The following is an 11,740-nucleotide window of genomic DNA, read 5'->3' as shown; positions in this document are numbered from 1 at the left end:
CCGAGTCGCCCCTACGCCCTCTCCCCACCTCCGGAGCCCGAGGCAGGGCCCCGGGATCCGACGTCCCCGCGCTTCGGGCACCTGGCTCAGCAGGAGTCCCCCGGGTCGGGGCAGGGCAGGGCCGGCGGCGGTGAGCCGGAGCCCGCCCGGCGCCCAGGCCCCACCGAGCCGTCAGAACCCACCCATGGGGCACCGGCTTCCCGTTCTCCCTCGCCTGGCCGCGCCCAGCCAGGCGCCCCGAGCCGCGCAGAGGAGAAGGCCGGCGCAGTGACCCAGGATCCGCCGCAGACTCTGGAAGGCTCGGCGGCTTCGGCCGGAGAGGCAAGCGGGTCCCCGCACCTCCCCGCGCTTCCAGGCAGTCCTCCGAGTCGCTCCAGAGGGCTCGCGCGTCATTCACAGGTAGGAGACTCCCCAACAGAACTGGGGACCTTGGTGAAGTGGGGGAAGGCGGGAAGACCGGGTGGAGGCTTGGGGAAGCGCGACATGGCTAGGTAAACGTAAACCTGCCTCGGCGCTGTCAGGCTGGCACCAGCGCTTGGGTACCCCAGGAAGGAAAGACCCAGCAAAGCGCTTCTAACAGCGCCCTGGGAGCTCGGCGGTCCAAATCTGGTCAAAACCCATTTCAGTGTTAAGAAACTGAGGCCGGGAAGGACAGCTGCTTACCTGCCCCCAAACCCTCCAGCCCTCTCCTGAGCCAGCTGCGGCCTGTGCACCTGAGTGGGGGTGGGGCTGGGATGGGACCTGTTGGCGAACTCCCCCCCAACACCCCCCCAGCCTGGTGAGGACTTCCGCTGATCAGGGACCACATGGAGGAGCCCGTTCCTCTTCCAGAATTCCTAGAGCTGCTTTCTGGGTTGGTGTTTCCAGGGTGTCTCCCCTCTCAGGAAGGTGTTATGCCCTCACTTGTCCAGAGGGTCCCCAGCTCTCTCTCAGGGGCCCTCTTTGACCTCTCTTGCCTTCGCCCCATCCCTGGGAGAATAATGAAGGATGTTGTCCAGGGCCCCAGGGGAGGTAGGCCAGGCTGGGACGGGTCCCCAGGATTCAGGCTGCTCCCCTGGCATCTTACGGCCCCCAAGACCTCTGCCTACACTCCAGCCCTGCCCCACCTGGCCCCTTGGCAGGCAAGAGGACGTGCCACAGAGAAAGGGGCCCGCTGGATGCGGGGCAGAAGCCTCCGGACTTCGCACCAGGCCTTCGGGGCCACTTTGGGCTTGTTTCTGCTCATAGATAGGGACCAGCACCCCCCCCACACCCCTCCCCCCCGCCAGCCCCAGGCACCAGGGCAGCGCTGCCCTGCCCAAGGCTGGTGCCTGCCTGCTTGTTCCCACCTGACATGCCAGGAGGGTGAGGTTGGCTTCCCAAAGCCCCCAGGGTCCCTCCGTGGGGATTGGGGCCCTGAATATGGGTGTCCAGAGAGGCTGCGGTGTGCACTGATGCACTGTGTGGGCATGGGGCAGGGGGTGCCAGGCGCAGTGGGCAGGGTCCAGCGCTCTCCCATGGAGGTGGGAGGCCCAACTCCTGTCCTGCTGTCCTGCCCGGCTGACCCTCTGTCTTCCAGGCAAGCCCCAGGGAGGGGCTGGGGGATGGGGGGGGCAGGTGAACCTGCAGACACATTTGCTGGGAGCTGGCCTGGCTTTGGGGTTTCCACCCCCAGCTGCCTGGAGGGTGGAGAGGGAGTGAGGATAATAGGCCTCAGGGGTCATTTCATTCCCGCCTCTGCTGCTGAGGCCTCACTGAGTCAGACACTGTTTTGAAAAAAAAAAAAAAGAAGAAGAAAGAAAAGGCTGATTCTGGCCCCAGGCGGGCTTTTATCAAGGTAGAGCTCAGGCTTTGGGCATGTGCCTTGAGCCTGAGCTGGCCAGCCATGGGCAGCAGCCGGGGCTGGGGACTCCACTTCTCGAGCCTCAGTGTCCCCGTCAGCCCCTGGTCCGTGGTGGCCCTTCCCTCGGTGAAGCCATTGGCAGGGGGCAGGCCGCGCAGCCTGCCCTGCCTCGGTGGCTCCTGCTGCCCCAGGAGGGGCCTCACCTCTGCTTTGGGGTTGTCCACCTCCCCGGGGTGGGGGCAGCCAAGAGTCACAGGACCAGAATCGAAGGGCCCTTTGCTGCCCGGGGGCCCCTCCTGGGTCTCCAGCATGTGCTCAGTCTGGCTGAGGGTGGAGAGGCGAGCAGCAGCAGTGGAGAGCACCTGCCTGCCCAGCGCTGCGCACGGGGCCTCTGGGGGCAGACGGGAGGGAAGGCGAGGGGGCGGGAGGCGGAGCCCAGGGAGCCGCTGTCACCTGGCGTCTAGGTGTCTGCACCACACACAGCCCCACGTGGCTGGAGCCATGTGAAGACAGATGTCTCCCGACAGGAGACCATGTCACCCCTTCCTGGCCCCTGGCTCCTTCCCTCCTCTCTCTGACTTCCTTGGGGCCCTTGGCACATCTGTGCCAGGAACTCTCGGCTAGAGACCGGGACGGGCAACGATGGAGGCTGATGTCCCTGGGCCCCCTTCCCTCGATGTCTTGACAGAGGTCACCACCACAGCACCTGAGAGGGTCTCGGGGAGGGGGCTTACGGCGAGCCCTCCGCTCGCTTTTCTCCACTGGAGACCGAGGCTGTTTCGCCCAGCCCTGGAGGAGACCAGGAGGGACCCGACTGCTGGTCTTGCTACCGTCACTCCCCACTGCCCACCCACAGGCACACGCAGGGCACCGAGACCTCAGCCGCCCTGGGCCAGCCAGGCAGGGGAGGGGTGGAGGGAGGAGGCTCGAGAGCAGACTCCACTCATCCCTGCAGCACTTACTGAGCACCTGCTGTGTGGCTGGCACTGAGGTCCTGTGGGTAAAGTCCAAGACAGCGCCAGGCGTGCCCAGGGCAGGGGGCGAGGTCCTGGCTCCCTAATAACTGTGTGGGTCAGGTCTTTGTGAAATGGGGACGCTTGTAGGCCCCTTGCAGGGTGGTGGGGGCCAGAGGCCACAGCGTGGGGCTGCTTGCTGGGCCCTGCAACAGGCCAGTTACTAAACGTCTCTGCCTCAACTTCCTCCTCTGTAAGTTGGGGTCCCTCCACCTGCCTGCCGAGGGCCCCTGCCCCAGAGCTCGCTGGCACGCGTGATGCAGAATCGGTGCCAGCCCTTCTGTCCCTACACTCAGCACAATGCTTGGCACCGGTGTGGGCTGGGTGGGTGGTCATTGTCCTGGTGGCTCCAGGCCCAGCTTCAGCATGGCCTGTGCATGTGCCCCGGGCAGTTCATCCACTGAGGTCATCGAGTTCTGGGGCCTGGCCGTGTGGGTGGACACATGCTGCCCATCAGGGCTTTTCCAGAAGGCGTTTCGGGACTGCCCAGCAGCTCTGGGCAGGGCGAGCAGGCGTGGGTGCTGAGTGCCCTTGTGGGGCAGGGTCCAGAGGTGGGCAGGGACCGCTCGTCCCAGCATCGCTGCAGAGGCGTGGACAGTGGTGATGTCGGGCCGGCCTCGGGCTGGGGCACCTCTGCTCAGGAGAGCTGAGGGCCGGCTTTAAGCTCAGGGCACTAACGAGGCTGTAAAGGAGTGGCGCGTCAGTCAGAAAACAAACACCAAACCTGTGTCCAATTTTCATGAGATCTTATTTGTAAGCTTTAAGAGTTCTTTATATCCTCAAACCGGAAGTCTTTTCACTAAGTCACTGTGGCTGAAAAAAGAATTTTTCCCACTCTGACTTGTCTTTGCATTTTCGTTTTTTAAACTGAAGTCCTTTGACTATACATTTCCATCTTCTCTTGAGTGCCTTTAAAACCCAAAATTTTAGGAGCCCTCCTGGCGGTGCAACAGGTTAAAGTGCAGCACTATGAAGCTGTCTCAGCCACCGCTGTACGAGTCTGATCCCGGGCCAGGGAGTGACCCACAGGGCGCAGCTGACCTCTCCTGTCTTGCCACGCGCTCCCCTCAGCAGCGTATTTCAGTGGATCTGCCTGTTCTGCTCCCCACTCTGTCTCTGCTGAATCCTCTCACCCCCCACCCCTGGCCTGTACCCCAGTACTGTATACATAAATAAATCCTTAAAAAAAAATAGCAACTTAAAATTTAAATCTAGCGAAGTACAATTTATCATTAAAGGAGAAAGCTAGAAGTCAGAGCCAGGCTCCTGGGGAGGCAGGGGGTGGACTGGGGAGAGCTCAGTTCTGAGCCAGATGCTGAGGTCTCGCTTGCCCTGGACAACATCGCGAGCCTTGAGCCGAGGCGTAGAGGAGAGAAATGACCCCCAGGAGTCAGGCCAGGAGCAGTCATGAGCAAGCGGCACAGGGATACCCCTACCCTGCAGCCCTGATCTGGGGCACGGGAGGAGGAAGGTGAGGTGAGCAGGTGCACGGAGGAGAGACCAAGGGGGTGCTGGGGACTGAGTGGGCAGAAGTCCAGGCCCTAGAGAGTCCCTGGTGCCAGTCTGCGGGCAGAAGCCGGGACCTGGACAGAGGCCCCCGGCCAGGGCGGGGCCGGGCCCTGACGCCTGCTTCCGCCCTCTGTCCGCCAGCCCCGAGCCATGATGAAGACCTTGTCCAGCGGCAACTGCACGCTCAGCGTGCCGGCCAAGAACTCCTACCGCATGGTGGTGCTGGGCGCCTCGCGCGTGGGCAAGAGCTCCATCGTGTCCCGCTTCCTCAACGGGCGCTTCGAGGACCAGTACACGCCCACCATCGAGGACTTCCACCGCAAGGTCTACAACATCCGCGGCGACATGTACCAGCTGGACATCCTCGACACGTCCGGCAACCACCCCTTCCCGGCCATGCGCAGGCTGTCCATCCTCACAGGTGGGTGCCAGGCGGGCCGAGGCTGCAGACGTGGGCGGGCGAGCTCGATGAGAAGCCTGGGCCCTGAGGTCAGAGAGGTGCGGCCGGGCGGTCCCAGTGGACGCTGCGCCTGGGACCCAGGTTCCACGGTGCCCAGGCTGGGCGGACTTCTCCCAGCCGCTGGCACGCCTTCCCGAGGGGCACAGAGGGGTGTGGGGGTTGCTGCCTCCTCTGGGAGGTGACCCAGCGGCGCCCTGGGGCCTCTGGCCAGTCAGGTTCTGCTGACTTCGGCCTTTGCTACCTCTCAGAGAAGTCAGGGCAGGATATGGGGTGGCCATCAGCCAGAGGGAAGGTGAGGGACCTGAGCTCAGGGGCTGGAAATAATAGCAGGCATGTGCCGGCCCGTTCTTCCAGCGAGGCATGGGTTTGTTTAATCCTTACAACGAACCCAGGAGACAGCTGTTTGCCTCCATTGTACAAGCGGGGAAAGGTCAAGGCCCAGAGGTCACGTTGCTGCAGGCGCTATAGCACTCTGGCCTGCTGTTAGTCTCCTGTGGCCTCTCGGCCCTGCTGGGAGCGGTGGGGAGGGCAAGAGAGGTGGCAGGGACTCAGCAGGCCTGAAGCCATTCACACTACCTGGTGCCTGCCCACTGCCCGGGCCCTGGAGCTGGCCTGGCCTGGCGTGTGCCTGGTTCTGCTGTTCCCGGCTCAGTACCTCTGTGTCTTTATCTCTCTACATCTCAGTCTTCCCATCTAACTTGGCGTCACATCAACTCCCCTCCCGCAGGTCAACGCGGGAATGAAGCGCGTTAATATTCGGAAGGTGTCTGACGCGCAGCTGATACGTGCTCAGTGAATAGTGGGGTCCGAGGTGGAGCTGGGAGCCCCCTGTGCTGCTGCTGCAGCCGGCAGGCCGCCCAGATTCTGCCTTCAGGGGTGTGCTGAGGCAGGGGAGAGCACGGAGCCCCTCAGGGATGTGCTGGGGGCGGGGGCGGGGTGCTCCAGTCCAAGGTGGCCACTGCCGGATGCCTGCTGTCCGTCTTGGGGACCCACAAATAAGGCAACATCAGATGGACCAGCGGGGAGGTGGAGAAGGGGCCGCATGTGTGTTCCAAAATCAGTTTTAGTGCACAAATCACACACAGACACACCCTCCTTCAAGCACATAGGTAAGGCCAAGATGCCCGCTGCACCCCCGCCCCCAATGCCAGGCTCTTGCCCCTTCCCGGCAGGGGCCACCCCAAAAGCTGACGAGACAAGCCTCGCCCGCCCCAGACACGCCGATGCCTGACTTGTGCGCTCGTCACAGAGGGGGCTTTTGTCTGTCTCTGCCCGAGTCGCCTATCATTCTGAGCACATCTGCCTGCTGGCTTTTCTCACGCACCCACCCATGCCTCATCCTCCAGCCTGGCGCTGGCATGCAGGAAATTCTGAAAGCCGTTAACTCCGCCGCCAGCACGCTCCTTCCAGCTGCCAGCGCCCTCCCCGGAGCGCGGCATCCGCAGTCTTGCGTTTGAAAACGTCAGGACCACTGGGTCACTGGAGGCCCAGGATTTACCCAGCAGGACAGGGTCCCGGCAGCCTGCGTTGAAGCAGTAACCAGCCTGGCCAGCTCCCGCGTCAGCCCCTCCCTGCACCCAAGCCCGCCAGCCTGCGGACAGCTGTGTGCTGGGGTCTGGGAGACGAGGCCCCGGGCAGGCCGCCCTCGGCCCAGAGCTCCCGGCTCAGAGCACACCTGTGCCGGAGCTGGGTGATGAATGGGGGATGTTCTTGGGGGCCCAGGGGCAGAGGCAGCACAAACAAGCTCTGAGTCTCCTCTCCAGACGCCTCTGGGCTCCGATTTCTCGTCTCTGAAAGAGGGGTCCCTATAGCTCACCGCAGGCTCTTAAGGGCTTAAGCCAAAGTCAGGAAAGTGCTTTCAACCAGAGTGTGATGGAGGAATTCGGACCTGTCCTTGGGGTGGAGGCTCTGGCCCTCTCCCACCTGCCCTGCCGCCCACCCCCTCCACGTGGCCCAGCTCAGGTCAGATTCAGCACCTGTCTCAACAGGTGCAGCAGGTTGGAGAGACACAGGCGGGCCTCGGAAGCCTGTCTATACTCCCCACCCCTGATCTGCTCGGGACCTGCCGGGTGCCGGGCGCTGGCCGGCTGGGGACAGCCCTGGGCCACACGATCCCGGCGCTGGCTTGCCTGTGCTGAGACGCGGCTGCTCACCTGTAGCGCGAAGGCAGGGGAGGTTCCTCACAGAGGTTTTGCGAAGCGTCACTGGAGAGAAATGGGCCTGGAGCACCTGGCCCCGTGGGCTGCACCAGGATGTGTCCACATGGCCACGTGACCTCAGAGGCCACTGAGCTGGGGCCACTGTCCGTGGTCCCCTGCCCCGCTCCAAGTCACCCCCCCAGGCAGCACTTCACCTGCAGGGGACGGAGGGAGAAAGTGCACCGCCCCAGCTGCGTGGTGAGTAATGGAGGAGGCCCCCGCCGAGGGCCGAGGCCTCCCCTGCCCCCCACACCGCCAGCGGCTGGGCCACTGCCGTGCATCCAGGGGGACGTGTGCGGAGGACACAGGTCATGGACACTGTGCATATTGTTATTCCACTGCAGTAGGCACTCGTTGGCAAGCCAGTCTCTAGCGCTGCAGGGAAACGAGGGGTGAATTAATTATCCTGGAACTGGGCTCCACCCCATGTGGGCCGGTGGCCCCATCCCTGAACCCCCTGGCCTCGGCCTCCTGCTTCAGAATGGGGGGAGCACTAGCCACCCCTCCACAGAGCCGCTGCGGGCCTGCGGGCCTTGGACCTCAGGGAGGGCTCGCTGCACCCTACTGTCAGCTCGGGGGGCAGCTCAGAGCAGCCCGCAGACTCCCCACCCGGCCCTCTCTCCCCGCAGGCGACGTCTTCATCCTGGTGTTCAGCCTGGACAACCGGGAATCCTTCGACGAGGTCAAGCGCCTGCAGAAGCAGATCCTGGAGGTCAAGTCCTGTCTGAAGAACAAGACCAAGGAGGCGGCGGAGCTGCCCATGGTCATCTGCGGCAACAAGAATGACCACGGCGAGCTGTGCCGGCAGGTGGCCACCACCGAGGCCGAGCTGCTGGTGTCGGGGGACGAGAACTGCGCCTACTTCGAGGTGTCGGCCAAGAAGAACACCAACGTGGACGAGATGTTCTACGTGCTGTTCAGCATGGCCAAGCTGCCGCACGAGATGAGCCCCGCGCTGCACCGCAAGATCTCCGTGCAGTACGGCGACGCCTTCCACCCCCGGCCCTTCTGCATGCGCCGTGTCAAGGACGCCGATGCCTACGGCATGGTGTCGCCCTTCGCCCGCCGCCCCAGTGTCAACAGTGACCTCAAGTACATCAAGGCCAAGGTCCTCCGGGAGGGCCAGGCCCGCGAGCGGGACAAATGCACCATCCAGTGAGCGGGAGGGGCGCAGGGGTGGGGCGTGGGCAGTGCCTTACCGGGGGGGCTGGGCCCGCTGCTCGCGCCCCCCGACACACCCCAACGGCGTCTTGTTCCAAGACCTGTGGCGCCAGACTGCTGGACCCCAGCCTCTGCCCAGACCGCCGCCCGCCCTCCTGCCAGCCTCCCCTCATTCCGCCCCCACCACTGCGGCTCCTCCAGGTTTCAGCTCCTCCTGGGGTGGGGGGAGCTCTCCGCAGGGCCGGAGGCGAGGTTGGGAGACATCTGGCCTGAGGAGGGACAGGGTCCCTTCCTAGCTGTAGCTGCGAGAAACGCTGACTCCTGGGGGGGGGGGGGGGCGCCAGGACCCCTGCAGCCGACGGAGCCTCCCGGGACAGTGACAGGCCGAAGCCAGGCTGTCCGCGCAGAGGGGCCGGAGCCCTGCGGCCTGGCGTGGCGCCCAGCCTGGGTTAGGTGGGAGCTGGGAGGTCGCGGTCCTTCCCCGTCCTCAAATGCTTGCTCCCGGTTCAGCTGTTTCTACCGCCGCCCCCAGGGGCCTCCCGCTGTCCCGGGGAGCCAGGGGGGCTGTGTTGGAAGGGGCCACGACCACCCCCCCCGACCACGTCCCCGTGGCCCACGCCCCCTGCTTCCCGGCCTCCGCCCGGCTCCTCTCGTGTGCAGCTTATGCTTTGTCGTTTCTGCTGTTTCCCCGTCGTGTGTAGCTGTAGAAATGGAGATCGTCGTACTGTAAGAGCCTCGTGACCCCTCTCCAGCCGGGCCCCCGCCCCTGTCAGATCCGCCGTCCCTGCTGGGGTCACCGTCTTCCTGCTCTCAGACGCGGCTGGACACTGCCCGCCGGGGGGCAGAGGAGACCAAGGGGAAGGCGACCCCCCAGCCCTGGCCCCGCCCGCCCCAGTTAGTTCAGGGCGGAGCTCCCCCGGACCCCGCTGTCCTCCACTGTGCTGGTACCTGCCGGGTGCCCACTGTGCGCTAGGACACACAGAGGGTGAGCATGCACTTTACGCCCCAAGGCTGGGCCCGCCCCAGCTCGGGCTGCTGTCCTGACCCCCGCCCTCGGCCTGCCCCTGCCGCCCCACCGCCCTCTGCTCACGGAGCTGATGGGAGGTGGCAGGAACAGCTGGGAGCCAGTGCTGAGCCCGGGAGAGGTGGGGGAGAAAAGCTCCCCATGGGGGTGTCCCTCGTGCCTGGGACCCGGTGGGCTGGGTGCCAGGCTCGGTGGGATTTGAACCTATAGACCAAAGGCCTTGTCATTCACTCTTAACAAAAGCGTTTTTATAATTTAATCTCTTTAAAAATATCGAAGTTTAGGGCCATAAGCAACCTCAGCGATTGTTTAGTGAAACTTTTACCCAGAGAGGGTAAGTAACTTGCCTCAGGTCACACAGCAAGTCTGTGAGTGGCAGAGCAGGGCTGGGGCTGGGCTTTCGGGCCATGGCCTGCCTCTGCTCCGACGCTTCCCCAGCCCCGGGACCTTCGGCACTGAGGCGTCCTCTTCCCACCCTCTCCTGCCATCGTCTTGGAGGCTCCTGGAGATTCTGTTCACATGGCGCCCAGGTCACACATGTATGCACATGTGAACACGGATACACACGTGCTCTGCAGACCCCACGCCCGGTGCCTGCCGCTCAGAGACGCTGCTCTGATCCCGCTTCTGTGCCCCCACCCCACCCTGCTGCAGCCCGAACCCTCCAAGCAGACCAGCACCTGGGCCAGGACAGGTGCGAGGCCTGGGCTCACCTGGTCAAGCCCCCTTGCCCCGGAGCTCTGTATACTACCAATTAAAGTGGGTTGTTTCTAAGTCGTGTCCATGACCTTACGTGCTTTCTGTATCGCCTCATCCCCCAACCCAGGCTGGTGTTCGCCTCCGCAGATCAGGGCTGCCTGGGCCTTCAAGGTTATGTATAAAAATACAAAGGGACTAATCCCCGAGACAGGAAGCCAAGCTCCGCCAGCTCACCCCATTCCGTATCTTGTCCCAGATGGCCCACCTGAGGCGGGACAGACCGGGGACTCGAAACCAGAGGCTGCCTTGGCCCCTGTGCGTCGGGGAAGGGCGTGGGCTGCAGACGGAGTCGGGCCTGTGCCTTTGGCCCAGCCTGGCGGCCCTGGCCTGCGGCAGGGAGGGTTTCCAAGAGGAGCCGGCATGGACCCGCCTGCCAGGAGCTCACGAGGCAGCGGCGGAGGCCGGTAAGGTCCCACACAAAGCAGGCACCGCAGCTTGCAGACAGCCGGGCGAGCCTGGGGCCTGTCCCCCTGCCTGCTGGGAGCTAGCTTCTCTCGGCCCTGCGCACCGCAGCCCCACAAGGGCAGTGTGAGGGACAAGCCACTTTGCTGTAGTGCTGGTCCTGGGTTTGGTAACCGTGGGGGTGAGGGCTGCTCAGAGCAGTGCCCCAAGGCGGGCTAACGAGGGGGGCCTCTCCTTCGGAGGGGATGCTGCAAATAAGCCGCGTCCGCAGCCAGGCCTCGGTTTCTTTTCCTGCAAACGGGAGGCAGAGAGGACAGCTCACAGGCAGCCGGGTGCCCTGACCTGCTCCCCGAGGAGCTGATATCCCTAAGGCACAGCCCGGGAGGTCCTGTCCTGCTGAGCAGAGCACTCGAGCACCAGCCCCCACCCCAGGCTCTCCAGCCCCCACCCCAGGCTCGCCCGTGGGCTTAAGGCACAGAAGGCTGAGGCAGAGGAGGCCTCCGGAGGGACATGGAAGGGGGTTAAGAGTGTAGGAAAATTCCCCTCCAGGCAAGGCCATTCAGAACAGAGCAGAGACCAGCTTAATCCCCCACGTTGGCAGGAGCGTCGGGAATCTGATTTCAGAGAACTCTGCCTGGTGCGCTCTGAGTGCTTGCTCTGTTCCGCCTCTCTGAAGCTGTCACTTACTCAAAAGAAAAACGTCAGTCTGCGTCACAGCGTGGTGGGGGCTGATGGGAAGCGGGAGGCCAGGCAGCTGGGGGGGAGGGGGGACGACAGCTGACCTCTGCCCGCCAACCGGCCTGTTAACCTGCCCTGCCGGAGGGCTGAGGGTGCACAGTCAGGAGGTGGACCAGCAGGTCTAGCGTCCACATTTCACTGCAAAGCGTGTTTTCTCTCTGAGCTTTCTAAACCAAGCCAGTTGAGGGGCTGCTGTCTGGTGGGGGAGGCAGGAGGGTTGGGGTGCCAGAAGACACGGGCAGATGTAACTCACGGGCAGCGAGCTGTTCTCAGCAAGGGCCGGCCCAGTGACAGGAGAACTTGGCTGCTTCCCCACGGGCAGTCTGGGAGGGGGGTGGTCAGCCGGCCCAGTCATTCGTGCCCAGGGTTCAGGCACCTCCATCTCAGGACCTGGCAGGGGTCAGGGTTGCTGCTACAGTCTCAACAGAGGGCAGGGGTGTGGGGGTGAGTGCAGAGGGCGTCTGCTGTTTAGGGGGATACAGCATTTCCTCCGGCATGAGCCCGTCAGGTGACCGCGGCTACCTGTGAGAAGGCTGGGGTTGGACTTCTCTGGCCCAGCGGCTGTGGAGGGAGGCAGAGCTGTCTGACTGGCCAGCTAGCCATCTCCACGGTCACTCTCACCATCCCACCCCGACCTCGGGCCCCCCTGCAACC

At 64.0% G+C, this 11,740-nt stretch overlaps 1 protein-coding gene across 1 annotated transcript; it reads left to right on the top strand.

Moving 5' to 3' along the window:
• Positions 1–288: 288 nt before the first annotated feature.
• Positions 289–8,488, top strand: RASD2 (RASD family, member 2). The gene is made up of 3 exons (XM_004675701.2): positions 289–399; positions 4,486–4,765; positions 7,632–8,488. Exons 2-3 carry the CDS (start codon positions 4,495–4,497, stop codon positions 8,159–8,161), a joined length of 801 nt encoding a protein of 266 aa, XP_004675758.1. The 5' UTR covers positions 289–399; positions 4,486–4,494; the 3' UTR covers positions 8,162–8,488.
• Positions 8,489–11,740: the final 3,252 nt, after the last annotated feature.

This window comes from Condylura cristata, unplaced genomic scaffold (assembly GCF_000260355.1).
Source record: "Condylura cristata isolate star-nosed mole 26May11 unplaced genomic scaffold, ConCri1.0 scaffold00004, whole genome shotgun sequence".
NCBI lineage: Eukaryota > Metazoa > Chordata > Mammalia > Eulipotyphla > Talpidae > Condylura > Condylura cristata.
The sequence above is the reverse complement of the archived record's forward strand: the minus strand, read 5'-3'. Positions and strand labels throughout refer to the sequence as shown.

What these genes read in the sequence shown, in the direction of transcription:
- RASD2 (XM_004675701.2), top strand. Translation starts at nt 4,495, where the DNA reads ATGATGAAGACCTTGTCCAGCGGCAACTGCACGCTCAGCGTGCCGGCC. An exon ending in CAGGCTGTCCATCCTCACAG is followed by an intron (nt 4,766 to 7,631) that starts GTGGGTGCCAGG and finishes CTCTCCCCGCAG; the next exon opens with GCGACGTCTTCATCCTGGTG.